Source organism: Salarias fasciatus, chromosome 3 (assembly GCF_902148845.1).
Source record: "Salarias fasciatus chromosome 3, fSalaFa1.1, whole genome shotgun sequence".
NCBI lineage: Eukaryota > Metazoa > Chordata > Actinopteri > Blenniiformes > Blenniidae > Salarias > Salarias fasciatus.
Window position 1 is genome coordinate 23,307,410 of NC_043747.1, and position 21,536 is coordinate 23,328,945.

The window sequence follows — 21,536 nt, forward strand, 5'->3', positions numbered from 1 at the left end:
GAAATGATGCTAGTGGTTGAAATGCCGTCGTGCACCTGTGCTTTTGGCATCAAGAGTGTGTTTCTGCTCGGCAGTGATCCCCCTCCTGCTGCGGCTCCGGAACTTTCCCACCTTGCACAGTTCAGCTGTTTGAACCCCGTCGTCTGGCTGTGAGTGACAGAAGACCTGCGTTGTCATGTACAGGTATGAGCCCTTCATCTGTGTGTGTGTGTGTGTGTGTGTGTGTGTGCGTGCGTGCGTGCGTGCATGCGTGCGTGTGTGTTGTTTGAACTTGGTTTGACTTCTGCACCTGCTGAGCTTTCGACACATTAGGACGAGTTCACCAGGAGTTCATGACCCTACACACACACACACACACACACACACACACACACACACCTGCGGTAATCCCCACAGTTTACCTGCACTTTTATCTTCCCATCAAATCTTTCAGGCTTGTGTAGCAAATGTTTTCAAATTTCCTTCAATGTGTCATCACACGTTTTCTTCCTTCTCTCTCTTTCCCTCTCTCTCTCTCTCTCTCTCTCTCTCTCATTCTATTTCCTCTGTTCTGGTATTTATGAATGACTCATATTGTCTTTCTTTCTCTCCATCTCCTTTCTTTCCACATTATAAACAAAAAGAAACGGAGATTACACAAACAAAGGAGTTTCAACAGAACTCCGTTTCACAGCATGAAGTGAAACAAAAAGCATCGGCCATCGGTTTCAGTCTCACTGGGGAATTCTCACAGTCTGATTTGGGTTTTCCTTCTGCAGAAATGACTGGAAAATCTATCGATCGTGCGGAGACTGAGTCAGTGAAGTTCATTTGCAAACCTTTCCTAATCTTTTCTTTGTAAGAGACACGTGAAGTGTTGTTCTTAAGAAGCTGACAGACTGATGATGATGCAGCAGACTCTGTTATCTGGCAGGTAAAGCAGAGGTCTTTCGTTGTAGATTTCACCTGATTGTTTTAAATATAAGAAAGACTTTCTTGAGATAGTTCTTTAAAGGTGAGTTTCATCTGATATTGGGTGTCTGATAGTCAGCCTGAACAACAGCACCTGAATGAAGGGAACATGCTGGAACTCAGTGCTTTTATTCTTTAGTTTCACTTGTGTTTTTGAATGAAGTCTATGTGAGGCTATAGTATCCTTTGCAAGTCAAGCTTGGTAACAGAATTTATGAAAGCAGTTGTAAAACCCACACAATCTATTCAAAAACACCTCAATTAAACTGCATCCGGTCAGTGAAACTATGAATAAATATCAGAAAACTATGATTTTTACACAAATAATAAACAATATCATCAGCATAGAGTGAATTCTCCTAAGAAATCCTTCACACGCGAACAGCGATCCTGATTTATTTTATTAAATTCTGTTAGCCGTGACTGTTGGTAAATCTCCAGGAATGAAACAGTTTCATTCTGCGTGTGCTCGGCTGCTCGTTGACAGCAGAGTGAAGGATGAACCGACGGTCACGGCCATAAACTTCCTAACACGGGGATTTCTTCAACCGACTCGGGAAGTCATGCTTCCAGCTGTTCGACGGGACAAACGACTGATTGATTTTGATTGCGAAATGAGTGTCGCGCCTACTGGGAAAACAAGCCGCTTCTCGAACGAGTGCCTTGTTGTGCAGTAAATGTTTTCTTTGGACGGAGATTTCCCTCAAACTGCAGGAGGATGTTCGGATGTGGCCGCTGAGGAAATCCCCGCATTACTGCAAATGGCAGAATCACCAACTGACACTCCCGTCTGATGGGAAACATGAGCGCTTGTACGAGCACGCAGCTGCACGGGTGGAGTCGTTCACAGACAGGTGAAGTGTGGACACCTGTGGAAAATCGTCTTTGGTTAAACGGCAGATTCTTTAAAGTGAAAGAGTACAGTTTCAAGGTGTCTTGAACCTTTAATGCACGATGTGGATGAAGAGGAGCTCATATCTCCAGTACTGTTTCTGCACATTTGAAGCTTTTTTGAAAATGCTAAATTCACCTTACTAGTTTTTTGGGACTTCAGCAGTATCAAAGTCTTTATTCTATCAGGAACACAAAGTTAAGATCACAATACGTAACATAATTTTAACTTCTCTCTGTTCCTAGGTTTAAAGTGTTTTTTTCACCCATAAACACTCATTGCATATTTTTTAAATTATTTTACAATTTCCAATATCCACAGTCAAAGTCCCTCTCTTGACCCTATTTATTACTGCATTAAAAACCTTCGTAAAGCAAGTAAACATTCATGTTCTGTTTGTTTCTTCAACACTAACCATTTCACAGTATACTGGTACTTCAAGAGCACATCTTTAAAAACATATAAAAGTCCAAATGACACGATTCAGGTATTTTATTCCACCACATTCCCAATTCTTATTTTGTCCTCGGTCAGATATGAGTCACTTGATCATAATATATGTTTAATAGCAGTCAACGGGACACGTTCTGATCAAAACAAGAACAGAATACAGTATGAGGTTTGTTGATAAGCTTTGATATAACCAAGACCTTCACCCAATATGATCACTAAATAAGAAAAAATGGATGAGTGAGCATTAATCTTTGCTCATGAAACTCAGAGACGAGACACAGTCCTGCATGGAGTCGGTGATTAACGTCCATCGTGATCCGGTGTCGTGATGGACCGTCACTCGTCTGAATCCTGACGGTGTTGACTCGCTCTGCGTGCCGGCTGCTCGCTGCGTCTCTGATGAGCCCGCCGTGATGAGTGGAGGGTCCGGCCGTGTGCTCCTGCATCAAACCTGCTGGATAATAGCTCGGGTTCTAATCCCCAGGGAGCGACCACGGTCACAGCTCAGAGGACTCTGGCTTATTTCTGCCTCCTTGCCAGCTTTACAGTTTAAAAGCCGGAACTGAGATTAACTTAAATATAAGAATATAAGAACATAGTGAAGACATCAACGCTGGTCCCTTGGGACAGCGGAGGCTCGGTTATCAGAACGGGTCAACTCTCAGTCTGAGGATTACAGTTTCAGTTCCCTGTCTGTCAATTTATCAAAGTGTCCTTGAGCCAGACACTGTGAACCCTGAATGGGCTGACTAAGGACCTTGTGTGAACTTGACAAATACTGCAAGATTAGGATGTGAAGACGAGAAGAGTGGAAGCTAAAGCCATTTTCAACATTCCCAATAAAGTCAGGAAAAGCAAAAACCTCTTACTGAAGATCAAAACCTTGAAGTCCAACATGTCGGCCATGTTTATGCAAGGATTTCAAGTGAAAATGCAAAAACGTCTTGTGAACAGGTCCGAAGAATCTGCTGCTCTTTAAATCTAGTGATATGAACCTGGAGAACCGACCCTGGTATCATCAATCAACTGTAACGTCTTCTGAGTTTTCAGAATGTAATCAATTACTAATTTATTGTTCAGTATGCCAGTGATGCATTAAAACTATAAAGAACAGTGGAGAACATTGGATCGTACACACACACACACACACACACACACACACACACACACACACACACACACACACACACACACACACACACACACAGCATTCTTAAAGTGGTTCATGTTAGGGTGCTGACTGTGGTGAACAGTCTTTCCTGGCGGCAAAATTGCAAACAAACAGAGCTGTGTGTAATTTGGTATTGGTTTGTGTGTGTGTGTGTGTGTGTGTGTGTGTGTGTGTGTGTTCTGTCTTGTTTCCAGTCATTTTTCACATCCTCACTGGTAAACGTGTCCATGCTATCGTTTATTTCCCAAATGTCTCTTGCTGTTTTTATTTTTTATAATCGTGTGTGTGTGTGTGTGTGTGTGTGTGTGTGTGTGTGTGTGTGTGTGTGTGTGTGCGGCCTCAAACCACGTCTTTGAAGTGTGTGTGTCGGTCTTAGCTGGGCTGTGTAATAGCTTTCCCTCTGTTGTTGGTCCGCGTTTCTGTCTTCCATCAAGCTGAAGAAAAACTCAGGGCGAACATCACAGCCAGTTTCTTCTTGATGTTCGCAAAGGAACGAAAAAAAAAAAGGAAGAAAAAACCCACAGCGATTCTTCTGGCTGGGAAATAAAAACAAGATATGGAGGCATTGAGACATCAGTCAGCCAGTGAGCTGAGAGCCCGGAGCAGACCGCCGGTGTGTGTGTGTGTGTGTGTGTGTGTGTGTGTGTGTGTGTGTGTGTGTGTGTGTGTGTGTGTGTGTGTGTGTGTGTGTGTGTCTGTGTGTCTGTGTGTCTGTGTGTTCTCACCATGTGACCAGTCCGGGGCTCAGTGTCCGACTCACTCTGAAGAGACATGAAGGAAGCACCATGAGGAGTCGTCTCTGCTTTTCACAGTGAGAATCAGTTTTATTGGCAGAAAGTCCTCAAGGGATTTGAACAATGTTGTTCCAATATTGATACTCAGGAGCTGCTTGGTCGTTGAAGCAATAGATTGATTAAGGTAGTCGTTCCATCCTGGGGTCCAGCACCCAATGAGGTTCCATTGTAGAACTCCAGATCAGGCTCGGATGATCCAGAATCGCGGTTTTTCATCTATGCTAGGAAGCGTTTTTTTTTTTTTTCTTAAACTGCATTTGCAGGTTAAACTTAAGTAATTTTTTTCACTTTGAAAGCATTAACTGTGCCTCCTGACTGAGCAAACCGCTTCATACACAGGGTGTAATTTATCAATCAAATGGTTCATCTGGTTTTGGCCTTGACTCAGTTTCAGCCCTTTAAAGTCTTGGTCTTGACTTGATCTTGGCCCCTTGGTTTCGTCTTGGCTTTTGAATGCTCTTTTCTTGGTATTGAATCAATCTCGATCCCTTAAAGTCCTGGTCTTGTCTTGGTCTTGGGATACTCTGATCTTGGTCTTGACTGGATCTCAGTCCGTTAAAGTCCTCGTCTTGTCTTTGTTTTGGGATTCTCTAGTCTTTGATTGTTTTATAAAGTCACAACAAGTCTGTTTATGTTAATCGTTGACGATTCAGGAAGTTGTTCGGTTTTCTGTGCGGTCGCTGCGTTTACACCTTAATGTGAGTTTAACTTTATGAGCGGGGGAATATAAACGCTGCCAATGTTTGTTGCTGTTTGATTCGATCTCAAAACTATTTCACAAGTCAGATTTATCTGTGTGGAGTTTCTGCACAGCTTCTACTCTGCGTCTTTACCCCAACAAGAAGTATTGGAGTGTAAAGATTATGTCCTTCCTTTACCAATGAAAACACACAGTTTATTTTTCACTTTGGAAAAATTGAACAGAAGTCACAACTAAAGGTATCTTTTTGACTTTATAGTTTATTACAGGAGTACACGTATCAATCACGGTAGCAAAATAAAATGGAAAGAAAAGAACGAAGGTCACACAAGACAGTCAGATTTAAACTAAATGAACTTATTTTTTTCCCTGTAAAAAGAAATTCAGATATTTACAGAAAGACATGAGACAAGGCTGGAAATCAACAGGTGAGAGGAAGAGGAAGTGTAGTCGCATGGCACTTAAAAAATAAACATACCTCGCAAGTGCTTTTTGTTTTTCCATAATTAATATCAAATAAAATGCAGTGATAATAGGTCTGAATAACAAAAAAAAAACATAATAATTATTACAGTAATCAAATCAACAATATTAACATTTTAAACACTGTTTACAATATAATTGAAATACATAACATTCTAAATACATCCAATATTTACCAAAGACTTTCTCATTTAGGCTAAAAACTCTAAATCTGTAATAGAATAAAAAATAGCATTTCAAATATCTTATAACAACAATATTAATCGTACATCAACATTAATATTAGGTTATTAGTAGATGTAATTAGCTGATTTTCCCCATGGCTTGCTAAAGAAGGAATATTGTACAATTCATATACACTATAACCTATTATATCTTAATCATGTATGTGTGTATATATATATATATATATATATATATATATATATATATATATATATATATATATATATATATATATATATGATACAAACTATTGCATTCTAGAACTCTCAATTAGAAAATATACACAGGAAAAGCAGCAACAGGGAAAAAAAACAAACCTATTTTCATATTTTTGTATTTAATCATGAAGAAATCAGTGGTGTGGTAAGAGTGAACGACCTCGAGCACAGGCAGAATCCATCTGGAAGGCTATTGGACAGCGGGCTCGTCCAATCAGAATGGCCCTCTTGAGCTGAACCCGCCCTCCCGCTCAAACCCCATTGGTCCGTTTGTCTCTTTCGGACTGGAGCCGAGAGATCCGCTCCGTCCTGAGCCGCCAAGAGGACGCCGATGAGTCTGGAACTTGTGAGGATTCCGAGGATTCCAGAAAAGTTCACCTCAGCAAGTCCCACAGTTCCGTCACGGGAGCTTTCCATACGTGGGCTCAAAATATTTCCGCCGTCACCCCAAAAAATACCGAACAAAATCCAGCTCTGGAGTCCTGATTGTGCAATCACCTCAAGCAATAAATCTCTGTTAGCTCATAGAAGTCGCTTAAATCGTGGAATTCGTTTTGCATTCTTAGCGTTGATTGAAGGAGCAGCAAGACAGAATGTCACCTTCTCTGTAAAACTCAAAAAACAAAACAAAACATGGCCACCCAGTGGAGCCGTGACAAAATAAAAGCACACAAAATAAACACACACAGAACGACAAAGCAACACTCAAGCAGCATGTATGTAGGACTCCCCCCGTCTACTTCATGTTCTACCTTTATCCCAATGCCACGTCCCAGGAAGCTCCATCGCTTCACCAGAGTCCGTTTTCCATTTCCTCCTCGTTTTAGAGCGCCGCCTCAGCACGGCTCGAGTTAGTCAGCGAGTCGAAGCACAGGTTGAGAGGATTTACTGAAGCAGAGCTGGGACCTTTTATCTCCTGCTGCCTTTACGACGCCGACCCGTTTCACTGGAGCTGACATGAGATGCTTGATTCAGACAATCAAGCGAATGATGGGGAGTACTGGTCGGTATCTGTGAGTATTCTGCACCTGAGTTTAGAAAACTAGAAAACTACATGGTTGGGCAACAATTTCATGAGTTTGTTATGCGTCAGTGTCCAAACTGTTTCCTCTCCTCTGTGATATGACTGCGAGTGCACTTTGTTTAGAAAAGCTCACTTTACGGCTCTTGAGTGGAATCAATACAAAGAGTTGTGGGTTTAAATCCAGAGAGGATCGTTCAGAGACATTAAAGCAGCTGGCAGACAACAAGTTGCCTCATTACACTCTTTAAGTATTCGATAGGAAACATGTCTCTCATTTCTGGACTTTAGGCCTCATTCTATTGATCATTGATCGGAATATGGTGGTAGAATTATTCAAACTTTTAAAGGACTTTATTTTATTTTAATGGAAAATGTTGAAAAAATAAAAGTCTCTCTTGCACAATCAAGAACTGAAGCTCGGAAAACCTGCCGAAATAATGAGTTAATTTAAAATTCTCACTTCATGTGTCTCATCTGTTTACCCTGCTGAAGAAGTAAAATGGTTCAATGACTTTGATTAGCACAAGCAAAAGGCTGGAATATCATAATCTCTCATCCTATACCCTGTTACATCCCTCCTCCTTCGCCTCCTCCTCCAACCACCTCCACCTTTCTCCTTTCAACACTTTGTTTCACCTAAAGTACCACCGTCCTTCTTCTTCTCCCTTTGTGCACGACCCTCATTCTCTTTCAAATTATATTATACTGTATTTTTTTTTGTACATAAGTTTTGTTTGTATATTTCTTTGAAAAATACACAGAATAGAGCATAATCAAGAACTTTTTTTGGCAGCTTCTTTCTTCTTTAAAGTAAAGTCACGGCCGTCGGCACGAAGACGACGACTCCTGCTTTTCTCTGAGTCTGAAAAGGAACCTCCAACTCGGCAGAACAAAGGCTGAGACGAAAAAAACAGTTCTGAAATTCCTTCTTGGTTTCCTTCGATCTTCTCCCTAAAGACTTCTTCGTCCACCCACCCTCACCCCCGCCCTGATCGCCAGAGCCTCCGCCCTTCAGACCGTCGCTCCCAGCAGCTCTTCTGACTTGGCCATGATCTCGTTCTGGTTGGAGTCCAGGCCGTAGAACTTGACCTTCAACCCGTCGACCGGGTGGACGACGGGCACCGTGACGACGCGCGGGAACTGCCGGGTGGCCAGCTCGAAGCGGCTGGTGCTGGCCAGCTCGATGGCCAGCAGGCGGAGGAAGAGCGTGGCCAGCTGCTTCCCCAGGCAGGACCTGACCCCGCCCCCGAAGGGCAGGTAGTGGAAGCGTCCCTCTTTGTCCTCGCCTCGCTCCTGGCTGAAGCGGTCCGGGTCGAAGGTCTCCACGTCCTTGAAGACGGCGGCGGTGTCGTGGGTGTCCCGGATGCTGTACATCACGCTCCAGCCTTTGGGAATCTGGACGCCCTGGATGGAAAAGACAGAGACGGAACATCAGACCCTGTTTACACCACATTCGTACCAAGCTGGTGACTGTCAGCTCTAAAGGAGAATCTGGACTAAGACTCTTGACATTCAGAAGAAAACATTGTTATTGTCCATATACTGAGGTCTAAATGACTCTAACTCGCTATCATGGAACCATTGGAACTGTTGGAGACCTTGATGTTGCTTAAATAGGTATTCTCTTTCCTTCTATTCAAGCAAGAAGGCTTTTTTCAACATACCTTTTTGCACATTTTTGGTTATTTTTTTTAGTTTTGAGGACAAGTTTCTTTCATGATGTATTCTTTGTCTATTTTTAGGAAGGTGGCAGATGTTCAGAAAGTAGAAATGCTTTAAGAACCAGACATCTATCGGGTTAGAAACTCAATGGTGACACTCACGTCCAGTTCGAAGGTCTGCATGGCCGTGCGGTAGGCCCCCGAGACGGGCGTGAAGAGCCTCAGCACCTCCTTGATGACGCAGTCCAAGTACTTGAGGCTGACGATGGTGTCCAGCCGGAGCTCCCCCTCGGGGCAGAGGCAGCCGTTGTGGAGGAGGCCCCGGGCCCTCAGCTCCTCCCTCAGCCGCTCCAGGACGGTCGGGTGGCGGAGCAGCTGCATGATGAGGGAGGTGCTGGCGCTGGCAGTGGTCGCAAAGGCTGCAAAGATGAGCTCAATGGTCGATTCCTGGGGGAGGTTAAAGAAGCGGGAAAGTGGGTCAGAATATCTTTCTTCCACTGTCTTCTGTGATTCTTCTCCATAAGAGCGGAAAAATCATTAAAAAAAGAAATTCTGGTAAGAATTCAGTGACTGGCCTGAATTGTGCTAAGTCAGAGTGTGATATGAAAAGTACAGCATGAGAAGAAACATCCACAGAGTTCTTGGCTGTGCTGAGCTGCAGTGAGTTGATTTGTCTTCGCTTTGTGAGCGGGCCAGCTGGACTCAAACCTCGGCCTCTGATGGCCTAATTACTTGTCACCTGACACTCAGTTTGAGTGTGGGTTAGTATTTTTGTTTTCTTTTTATCAGTACATGGAGCCAATGAGCATCGGAGTACATGTGAAATCTGGAGCGAGAACATCCAGAACGCAGGATGGAAAGATGAGTGTCCTTCCCCAGTCATGGAAATCAGTGTTGTGTGGCGCTCCAGTCCACTGCTGCACCCCCAGCCTGCCCTTTATTATGAAACAACACTGCGCCAAAATAAACGCCAAAAGCAAATACACAATGAAAGTATGTTGCTTCTAGTTCCTGAAAAGTCGTGTTTTTGGAACGATGGAGCTGTTATCCAATCACAACATTTGAATTACCATGCTGGGCCCCGATTATTGAAGCAGCAGAATAAATAACACCCCGACCGGGCAGAACGACTCTTATTCTGAAGCCGTAATCTGCCGTCGTCTGAGTGTGGAGACTCGTCTGACTCGCGTACGTCACACAGCGGCGGCAGAGTGTGTGTCGGCCCGGGCCTCTGCCACAGGGCCTCCCCAGTGCCCGTGTGAGTGTGTGCGTACAGGAGGCCTCTTTCAGACCCCTCGCGGGGGGAGTGTTGACTTATTTTTGGCCCTGGACTTAACCCAGAAACCACAGAGTGCGCCGGAGAAGCAGCGAGGGTTGAGTTTCCACCGAATTCCTCGGAATTGCTTTAATAGGTAAATAGAGGGTGTGCCTGACCATGAGTGTGTGTGTGTTAGTGTTACTGTCTGGCTGTGGGCATCAGTTCAGCGTCCCTTCATATTTAACGTCTACCGTCGGTCACTGGAGTCGCTGGGACGACTCACGCTGATCGGAGAAGCCGTGGAGATGGCGTCTCAGATAGTTCCCCGTCGGCAGTTTAAACACCGTGCGAACGTCTCTGCACGCTTCGCACTCGGTGTGTGCCTGCAGCTTTCCACATGTGAGGCACTGACTTCTTGTGTGCCTGGATTTCCTCCAGCTTAACGGCTCGTTCATGCTGGACATTAAATACACAGAGGCGTTCGCCCACACTGTGTTCACTTTGTGTTTCTGTCGGTCTCCTGGAACCGCTGGGAGACTTCAGGGCAGCATTCAGATAAGAATCAAACAACAGACACGTTTTCAAAGTTTTTCTTAACAGACCACGATTGGTAGTGATATTACAGTCGGACCATTCCAGCAGTTATCCATTCAGATATGTGCACCACTATAGACCTGACTCCCTCAACAACCCCTCAAAGAGGACTAATACCTATCTTTCCGGTTCCTCAGAGAACAGAATGGACAGAGGTCCTGTGAAGCTTTTAGTACCGAGGAAAAACTGCATCTTGGTAATTCAGATCAGTGCCCTCTGGTGGAGGGACTCTCATGGAAGCAGGGAGGTATACAGGCAGTGTTTGGAGCACACACACCTGCTTCGGCGTGAAGCCAAAGCGTGAATGAGCCTGGTGTGTTTCCCACCTTGAGTTCCTGCATGGTGAGCTCAGTGCCGTTTTCCTTGGCGCTCTCCATCAGGACGTCCAGTGCGTCGCTGTAATCTTTCCCCTGAGAGCACAGAGGCTTCTCCCTGATGGCTTTCTCGATGCTCTTCTGGAGGGTGTCCCGTGCACGGATACCCTGCAAACACACATACACCAGAGAGAGTCACCCTACATGACAAATGAAAGCTTGGATAAATGACATACTGTTGGTTTTGGACAAAAACGGATCGAAACGATACAGTGGAAAGTTTGGATTGCCCTTTCTACAGCGGTTCAGGGAGCTGACATACCTTCCTGTAGCCGCTGAAGGGCAGGTCTATGGGCAGGCTGAACAGGTTGTTCACGAAGTCCTGGAAGGTGGAGAAGAGATGCTTCATCTCCTCCTCCGACACCCTGAAGCCCAGCAGCACCCTCACCGCCATGGTGAAGGACAGCCTCTGGCTCTCCCTGCAGCGAGAAGATGGCCAAATTTTTAACTGAACCTTGGACACAGATTATTTTAGGAAACCAGCAGTGTTGTCCGAGGTTCCGTTTACACGACGGCCAGAAAAAAATGTGACGATTTGAAGAGCAAATGCAAAGCTTTGCCTCTCTCTACCTGTAGACGTTGATGGGCTCAGGGTTGGAGCTCCACACTCGGAGGCTCTCCTGGATCACCTGCTGGATCTTGGGGAGGTACGACTCCAAGGCCTCATGGCTGAACACTTTGGCAAACACCTGGAGAGACGAGGGAGAAGCAGAAGAAATCGGGTTAGAGCTGCAGGCTCCAGACTCTGATAAGGATCAGGAGTCAGTTTCAATAAATGCTCATAAATTACACACATTGACAGAACGTCAGGGAACAAGGTATGGGAACTGAAGCAAAGCCAAAGACTAAAGTACACCGATTAAACTCCACGATTGTGCAAAAACATGCTGTTTTTGGCAAATCTTTAAAAAAGTGTTTTGGATTTGGTCCTTTTTGGTTAAGCTCACAGGAATGTGGTGCAAAAAGACACATCTTGGCCAAAAATAGCTGTTTTTATTTGGTTTTGATCCTTTTTTGGCATTTCTGCTGCCCTCAGTCGAAGCCAGGGCAAAACTGTAGTTTGTTGAAATAACCACAACCCCACTTATATAACTAAGTACTTTTTTTTAGAATGAAATCCAGTTCAGATCTCGAAAGTCGGGGACCCGGGTTTGAGTCCCAATTTGTGGCCGAAAGGACATAAAGTGTAAAAACTGGCAAAATCTAGAGTGCAAGTTTCTACAAATAGTTGTGGTGACTCTTGTGAAACAAAGATACAGTGTCAGATGGTGACGGTGCCTGTGGGTCAGTGGAAGTGTTTTAGCACATGCAGAACAACTGTTTACTACAGCCGTGCTGCGAATGACCAGTGGCAGTGTTTCAGAAAAGTTGCGTTTTCGCCCGTCTACACTGAGACGGAGTTCCATTTTCATGTTTCTACAGTGTCGGAGCATTGTGCAGAAGTTATGTTTTTAGGAGCTGTGATGACCTTCGTCACGTAATCAGACACTTAAAATGCAACAAGAGTTTTCCCCTTTTCACCCGACAATGTTGCCATGGAAACGGCGCCATACAATTAGAAACTACGTTATGGTGAAATTACATTTCAAAGGACATCTTAAAAAGGTGCTTGTTGGTACAAAAACTCCAATACTGTTTTTGTTTGTTGTGTTTTAAGTAACTTTCTGGCATTTCTTCAGCACTCATTTGTCCTGTAGTCCTACCGAGACAAGACTTTCCATTGTGCATTTATTCATATTCATTCTCTATGATATTTATCCCTAAATTCTCCCTCCTCCTCCTCCTCATCCCCTCCCAGCCCAGTCTTTACAGAGACTTATACATTGTGGAGGTTTTCCCCTGTAGTCAGCAGAAGCAGAATGACAGGCAGAAAGAGCGAGAGCAGAGAAGAGGGAGGTGGGGGGGGGGAGAGTGGGGGGGCAGAGTTAAGTCTTTCCTGGCGGCTTGTAGTATTTCTTCGTATGAATCAGTCACCAGTCGTCAGTGCTGTTTGGACAAATAACATTCCTTCAGATTTAACCTCCAAAACTGCCCTTAAAACAGTCTTGGAAGTGATTTAGAAGTGGAGAGCATTGGAGTGGAGAGAGGAGAGAGAGAAAGAGAGCGGTCTGGACTAGAATAGGGCTTTTATATTAATATGAATCAGTCACTAGCGCTTGGCTTTATTTGGATAAATAACAGTCTGGTGTGTTTAACCTTTACAGCTCTCTCTGAAACAGGCACAGATTGATGTGGAGGTCGGCCTGAGGAGAAAAGACCGTGTATATATTTATTTCTGTATATATGTGACTGTGTTTCTTGTTAAAATGCATCGTTTTTTGTTTCCGAAAAGTTACATGTTTACACATAAAAGTGATGAAAATATTTCCACAGAAACAACAGCGACACTGAAACGGTGTAGCTCGCATGTAGCACGGTGAGTTAGCGCTGTTAGCTGAGAACACTGCACTCGAAACATGAACAATGGGAGACTATGGACAGACTGCAAAGCTGGATTGTTATTAGAGTGACTGACAACTCTAGAACAGGGCCAGGATCTGGACCTGGACCAGGACAATATGGACTGTCTTGAGCCGTCAACAAGAACCCGAGCATTTTGCAAAACTTGCGTAGCTTCCATTGTCTTATGAACAGATTCCCAAAAGGCAACAAATATTCAGCATTTTCACCTGAAATCGTTGCCATGGAAACGGACCCTGATCTCCAACCTCTGTGTTTCTCGACCATTTAATTTTCACACACTTTCCATTTTTCAAATTCAATCCGAGATCTCCGGGAGCCGCGGGGATCTCACGCGGGTTCGATAACGGCTGCACATGGTTGGCGTTTTCTGCCCGGTTGAAAATGAGACTGGAACATCTGAACAAAGCAAATGTTCCGTTAGAGATGGATGCTTCTCTTTAACGGCGGGTATCCGCTCCATCCCAGCGCCTCGGCCAGCAATTACACCAACGCGTCTTATTAGTTCTTCCTCTTGTGTTAATTTTTATGAGCTCCTTCTTCATGATCCGAGCTGAACGAGCTCCTAATTTACTCCCATCTGTGGGTTTTTTCAACTTTTTATGGCTGGTTCTCGATATTTTAAGTGTACAGAGAAACTCTCAAACGCATGCAGGCGATATTGGAGAGAAATACAACTTTTTTTTTTTGTAAAACTTTCTAATAATTCAGTGATCGTCTCTGATTCTCCCGTTTGGTCAGTTGACGGAACTGACCGAGGGGTCGAAGTGCGCGACTCGCTCCTGCTGTGTATTTTCCACGTGTCGGCGCGCCGAAGGAGCCCGACAGTGAAAACAAAGGCCTCCTGCTTCTCTTCACTGACTCATGATGTAAGCCGAGAGGGGAGGAAGGCGGCTTCTGGTGGGCCCGGCGCCCGGGCCGGCCAGGGTACATGCGGCTCTTGAGGTCTGGGTTCCAGCCGCCAAACTATCATTTGGTAGCTTGTACTCTTTAGTTTGTCCTCTGCCTCATTTTCCTCTCGTTTTCTCTCTCTCTCCTCCGTTACCCTTCGCTCCCTATGCCCCCCCCCACTCTCCTAGAAATGAATGAACAATAGTCTACTGAGCTGCTGCTGTGTGCGTGAAAGTGTGCATGTGTGAATTACGTGTGTGTGTGTGTGAGGGAGTGGTTAGCCCAGGATCACAGCGCGCTCTTAGGCGTTAGCAGCGCTACATTTCCGCCGCCGCCGCCTCACCCCAGGGCTGCTGGTCCCAGATCAGTTTACATGACCTGCCGTCCAACCCCCCGACCACAGGAGATTACACACAGCGGCCGGCCTCAGAGGCAGCCGGAGACAAAACACCGGCGGCCGTGACCGCTGAAGGTCACCGCGTCAGGTCTCAAGGACACAGCGGGGTCAAGAGGTCACGGCTTGTCCCTCTGTTGTCCAGAGAAGAGTTTAAACCACGACGTTTTTTTCGTTGCATTGTCGTCTTATTGATTTGAATTTCCTTTAACTGTCCAAAGGTTGTTGCCATGGTTACGACCTTATGGTTCTCGCGGCCATCTTCCTCCACTAACATCCAGATTATAGCGCATCTTTCGCTCACTTAACTGGACCTACGACTTGAAACGGACTGTGCAGGAAAAGCTTACAGAACCTACATCCTGAAGTTAGTTTTCTTTTAGACTAACTAGTGAAGAAAGTGAATCATTTTGAAACTCGAAAATACAATCAGGTGATGATTCCGACTCTTCAAACCGTCTTCTTTCAACATATTTGCATAATTGGAGATTGGACTGCGCTCCTGAAAGCCGTGCGACCAATGAGTGGATGAAGGTCCGGCTGGTTGTGTAACGCCGCGGCTCTCGCCGTTCGGCCCGTCGGCACCGGTTTTGCGGATAATTGGTCAATTTGGGCGAACACTCTGCCCTCTTCTGCACGCGCTCCTACATAAACAGAGCCGGAGCTACTGGAGGACCGGAGAGTCAGGCAGTGAGCGCCGGCAGGCGGAGAGGTAACTACAGGTCACACACACTCTCTCTCACACACACACACGCTGCCACGCTGCCAATAGAAGGAGGTTTTTTTTATGCAGTGTCACTCGGATGATTCGAGTCACACCTGGGACAGAAGAGCTTGACGAGGAGAGAAGACGGTGAGGAGACAGAAGAGGAGGAAGAGGAGGATGAGGAGGAGGATTGTTCAGTACAACAGTTATTTCGCTGCACCACAAAAACGTGACTGTCTTCTGTAGCCTGCAGTGCAAAGACACAGGCTTAAACACACACACACACACACACACACACACACACACACACACACACACACACACACACACACAGAGTTGTCCTAATAACGTCCATATGTCTTAAATTATGTGAAAGTGCTGTGAGCTGCTGGTTCCACAGACATGTAAAGACTCCTTTATTCTTTTCTCTGCCCTCCTTTTCCTCTCTCTCTCTCTCTCTCTCTCTCTCTCTCTCTCTCTCTCCTCATCCATTCCTTTTTAAGGACACAGCTTTGTATTTCTTTGTCCTCTTTCTTCAGTCTGTTTGTGTTAAGGATAGAACTGAGTGAAATAGAATAAATAGAGCCATTACATGTTATTATCTCTGTGTCATTCAACAGCATTGAAACTTTAAATTACCTTTTCTTTTGTTCGATCTATCAAGTGGAACCAGTTTTATGTCCGATCCTTTTCAAACGCCGTGTTTGTTTTGCTCTATTTGCAAATAATTAAAGCCGCGGACGGCACATGCTGCGACTCTAAAGCGCTGACGGATCTCTGAAGGCTGGAGAAACGGCATGTTCTGCTGCAGCAATCAGCGCTTCCTGCAGCGGCGTCGCCTCTCACTGCCCGTGAATTTGACCTCTGACCCCTCAGGAGCGAGAGCCCGGTGTGAGTTTCACCTCGGTGGGAGTGGGCGTCGCCCTCTACTGGCCATGTGCAGAAACACACCTCATTCATTTCACTCGGAGAGAATGTGGTGAAATTAACGGTCGACAGAGGAACCCAGACTTGGACGGACCTGCTGTTGTTTCCAGAGCTGATTGACACTTTTCCACCCGTCCAGCACGCCGCTTTGTGGTTTGTATCAGGTAATAGCTCCGCTCATGGTCAACAAAATGTCTTTTAATCCTCTGAAGTTTCGCTCCTGAAGACTTCTGGGCTCGAAAACCAGAAATCGACTGTGGTTTTGTCTCATTTAACAGTAAAATGTAGGTGTTAAAGATGGTTTCGGGGTCGGTTTTCAGGAGTTTACGATGACGGCACGAGGTCGGCTCGGGTCTCGCTGGATGAGTTTGGAGTCAGTTCTTGCAAATTTGAACAAACTCTTGAAGAAAAGAGCGTCTGTAATTCGAAGACAGTCAAGGCAGAAGAGACTGAGGCCTTGGCTGCACCACAGGAGGAAGATCCAGGGTCTCCCTTCTCCACATGCTGAAGTGTCCTTGAGCCAGATGATGAACCTGAGGAGTTCTCTGGAGACACGATCTGGGGAAAGCGCTGCACGAATGAAGTGATCGCTTCTAGATCGGGCTGTTGAAACTCAAATTCATGAATCTGCTTCAAGTAAACAGTTGAGGCTTTAAGAGCAGCAACAAACAAACAGTCAGAGCCCATCTGATAGAAGCAGCGGTGCATGTGGATCAGAGCCGTCCAGCAGAACCAGAACCGCCGAGACCCCGACGTCCTCCAGGCTCCTAACGTTCCACCTTCCAGGAAATTCAACGCTGATCGAGGCTATGTGTTTTGTTCAGACCTGGCCCAGCTTGGCCCGGCCCGGCCCCGTAGTGGAAAACCGTCCCGCCGTGGTTCTTTCAGGGACTTAGATTCCGAGCTTAACACGGGGTTAGATGGAAACTGGCTCTGGCTCCGCCGAGCCACCGAAGGCTAATGTGCTGCCTGAGGATCGTTTTTCCGTACAAAAACCACCAGCCCAACACACACACACACACACACACACACACACACACACACACACACACACACACACACACACACACACACACACACACAGCAGCAGTAGTAGTTCTGGTCCAGTGGGTCAGACGGTGAGCCGGTCGCTCATTCGTTGATGCTCTTTAGCTTCTGACTGTTGATTTTTTTTTTATAGTCAAGAAAACAGCAGGAAGCACCGCTAACCAACACACACACACACACACACACAAGAAGAGAAACCTCGATTCCCTCGACAGTCATTAGATTAAACTTTAAACAAACCTTTCCACATTTTCACCAGATTTTTTTTTTTGGTTTATTTCAACATTTCCATTCCTTTACCCAGTATGAAGAGTTTTTTGACCAATTTCTACCAAATCTTCTAGATTTTAAACCTAAATAATGACATTTTGAACACAGGCGCTTCGGTAATGTTCTCACGTGTTGATTTATGGACTTCATTCACCTCACTTTCATTTCAGTTTGTTCTTTTTCTGAGCTTTTCATATTCAACATTTATACTTCATTCTTAATGAATGAATGACGACTCTGTTTTCAAACTGACTAAATTGTGTCAAATTTGACTGTCTTAACACATGTTGAAATGACACTGTCGCATCAAAAGTTCTATTACTTATTCTGACCTGACTGTGGACATTTGGACTTATTTTTCACGTTTTTACCTGGATTCAGCCGCTTTTAATTGTAGAAATTACGATAAACTTTATTGAATTTCACTCTTTAATCGCAATGATTTGAGTTTATCTTCAACATTTTTGGACCAAATGTCTGTGGCTCAATTTTCTACAACCTGAACACTTTTTGACACCAAGATCTAGTAAATTTGGACACTTCTGCTCAATTTTATCGACATCCACAGACAGATTTTTTCATAATTTGAACATTTTTACTTACTTTTCAACATTTACAGTTAGTTTTTGTAAACCTTGGACAGAATTTTCCTCATGATTTTACCCGGCTGTGTTCAGAATGCAGAATGTCCCGTTTAGAGGAACCTCAGCAATGTGGCTTCAACCAACAAGTATGAGCAACTTTACTGACTCTGTGTGTGTGTGTGTGTGTGTGTGTGTGTGTGTGTGTGTGTGTGTGTGTGTGTGTGTGTGTGTGTGTGTGTGTGTGTGTGTGTGTGTGTGTGTCGGGGCCCCCACAGAAAGCCCCTCTTTGTGCCGTGTCGGAGGCAGCCTTCCTAATCAGGGGTCATTACATGAGGTTAGTGCGGGGGTCTCCGGGGAGAGCAGTATGGGATCAGAGCTCAGATTAGACCCAGCCGACCCCTCGCCATCCCCGGGCACGGCGGCAGTGTAACCCGACCCCCACCTCCGATCCAAACCCCTCAAAAAAAAAAAAATCCTTCCTTCTTCCCCTCGTTCCTGAAAACGAGAGGCTGATTTACAGGAAAACACACCACCGGACTCTTGTTCCTGTCTTACTGATGCTTTGTGTGTGTTTATCTGTGATGCCGAGTGTGTGTATTTGTGTGTGTGTGTGTGTGTGTGTGGGGGGGGGGGGGGGGGGGTATGCGCCCCAGGGATGAGGGGATAATGGGAGGCAGAGGTAAGTGGCTGATTACCTGAAATGGTCCTGGCACAGAAAAGGAGAGAGAGAGATAATAGTGGAGGAGGAATGAGAGAAATGAAACACAGAGTCTCTCTGCTGGCTCTGTCCTCATGTAGATGAGCAGAGGAGGGTGGAGGAGGGCGGAGGAAGAGGAGGAGGAGGGGGGCTCGTTCTCACGCTTCAGTAGCCAGAGCACGGCTGATAAGGCCGAGCAGACGGGATAAATTTACACTGATACTGTCCGTCTGTCTGTGAGGCTGCTGGAGACGAAGAGTCCCTAAAGGAGGACTCGCACTGAAGCCTCCTCTCTGTCCCGCTGCATCAAATTAGATCACTAGTTTGTAGTTTAGTTAAAAAGATCTACCACGCCTTGTTTCGGAAAATGTTCACGTTTACCCTGTGAAGGCAGAAACACTGAGAGCCATGGAGTTGTCATGCAGGTTGCTGTTTGTTTTGAGTGTCAAGAATCAGTTGAATCAGAACTGATGTCTTCTGCTGAGGACTGAGACCTTCTGGTTCTAGTAGTGTCTTCTGTTGTACCTGAGGTGAATTCACTGTCTTGGTCAGATTCCATTTCAAAACCGCTTCCTTAGATTAGCATGCTGGACTCGTCCACTCTCCTCTCAAGACATTTCCTGTTGTCTAAAAACAGACGTGGCCGGGTTTTCCTGACCTTCCTCCGCTTGCGGTGGATGTCTCCGATGCTGTTGGCCAGCGAGTTGGGCCCCAGCAGCGTGGCCGTGCTCTGGGGCCAGTCCACCGTCACCAGCGTGTGCTCGCCCATCAGCACCTTGCGCACGTTCTCGGCGCCCGTCACCCGGATCAGCGGGCGGCCCAGCAGGTGGGTCTTGAACACGTTGCCGTACTTCTGCCGCCGCGACGCGTGGAAGCCCGAACCCTGGAGGACAAGGGCAGAAGGAGAGAGGATGTTAGAGGTGGGAAACAGCTGATCTGAACCACCAATGGAAGGTCTTTTCTACATCTTAGAAAACTGAAACCCTTGAAGTGTTCCGATTCTTCATCGGAACCGTTGATGCCAAGCGAGCTTCACCCCGATCTCACATTTCAACCCATTTATTAATCCCTTTTAATGTTCAATTCTAGCAGTTTCACATCATTTAGACGGACATTAAGGAGAAACAGATAGGAGGAGATTCATGATGAAATTAGGCGAAATGCCGCTGGAAGGTGGCGTTTACCCAATGAGAGTCACAGGAGAAGGTGTGACGACGCACCACCCTGTTTCCCTGACGTCAGACTTTCACCACCAGCTGATGGACGAACGCCTCGTCTCGGCTTACAGGCTCACATTAGTCTCTTCTGAGCCCTGATTGTATTTAACACATCAGTTTTTTCAAGGGATTTCCCAAAATTATACTGCCAAAAAAAGCATATTTTACAGCAGTCAGGTGTTTTTTTTAGTATGTACATTGAATATTACACTATACCATTTTCATTTTCATAGGTTCTGAAGAATGAGCCACTCTGTCCTTTTCTGTTCCATATTTCAGATCAACTCAAGCTGAGCTTTATTCTTGCAGTTTTTAACAATCTGAAAGTGTTTCTGAGCTCTGACTGTCTTCCTCACTTTTATCTTCATGTCTAAAAGGTCTGACTCTCCGTCTCTCTCTGCGGTTTGGGGCCCACGTGCCCGAAGTTCCTCACGTTTCCATCTTAGCGGGTCAAGAAGGAAAAGGTCTCCGCCGGACTGCAGATGTTCAGGGAGCTTCTACGTCGAGTTAATGCAAAGGAAAACTGATTCAAGCCGCCTGCCCTCGGGACACGAGTCCAGATCGTCTCAACTTGGAAATCGCCGAGGTTAAAGGTTCTCAAAAAACAACAAGTAGAGTAAATTGAATCTATCGTCGAAGAATGATGGGAAAACTTGGATTGCGCTCTTAGAGAATGCAATTTTTGTGATCTTAGGATTTGAGGTACCTGAAGTGTTCTCTTTATATCATCTATATCAAGTTCTTATTCTCAACAAATGCAGATGGAAGAACTTGGAGAAAATACAAACTTACAGAAAGGCCAACAAGCTTTGCCCAGACTCGAACCTGGGACATTCTTGTTGTGCAGAGCCATTAAAAGAGCCCATTTTGGGCCCCCGTGCCTCAGTTTGAGCCACCTGGCTGTCAGTAAACCCCAGAGGACCGGAGCTGGAGTCAGTTAGCGGGCTGACCCGGGTTCGGCTTTGACGCCGGCCTCTAAACGGTCCAGGTCACGGCAGAGCGAGAGGGAGCCGACCCCAGAACTGTAAATGGGCTGTTTGAGTGAAAAGAATATATATCAGCCTGAGGGCGGCTTACTGTGTTACACACACACACACACACACACACACACACACACACACACACACACACACACACACACTCACACACACAGAGGACATTTACACCCAGTGTAACAACACGTCGTTCACACGCGAGTGTCCACACATACAGTATAGGCTCGTCCACACACACACACACACACACACACACACACACACACACACACACACTCCGGATTCATAAAATTCACCCAAAAAAAGTGCAAAGCAAACAAACACGCAGAGGCCCAACTGCAAATTGCCGTGACAACACTAACTGGTTTGACCCCAGTTCACTCCAGGGGAAAGAGATATGTATGACCGACAGGCGCGTACACACACACACACACACACACACACACATACATTCTCTTGCCTTGCAGGGACACTACATTGACTTACATTCATTTTCTTCACATTTAAAGATGTATTAATACCCTGATGTGTTCCTCCTCATACTTTGCCT

The 21,536-nt window shown here is 45.6% G+C and overlaps 1 protein-coding gene across 1 annotated transcript in view; it reads right to left on the reverse strand.

Moving 5' to 3' along the window:
• Positions 1 to 6,439: 6,439 nt before the first annotated feature.
• cyp26b1 (cytochrome P450, family 26, subfamily b, polypeptide 1) overlaps positions 6,440 to 21,536 on the reverse strand; it is a 30,811-nt gene continuing 15,714 nt past the window's right edge. Inside the window, exons 2-7 of the mRNA XM_030088090.1 lie at positions 19,433 to 19,657; positions 11,369 to 11,487; positions 11,061 to 11,217; positions 10,751 to 10,906; positions 8,735 to 9,019; positions 6,440 to 8,315 (exon numbers count right to left, since the gene is read on the reverse strand). Coding sequence (XP_029943950.1) covers positions 7,923 to 8,315; positions 8,735 to 9,019; positions 10,751 to 10,906; positions 11,061 to 11,217; positions 11,369 to 11,487; positions 19,433 to 19,657 — 1,335 coding nt within the window. The 3' untranslated portion in view covers positions 6,440 to 7,922. The remainder of the gene's footprint in view (positions 8,316 to 8,734; positions 9,020 to 10,750; positions 10,907 to 11,060; positions 11,218 to 11,368; positions 11,488 to 19,432; positions 19,658 to 21,536) is intronic.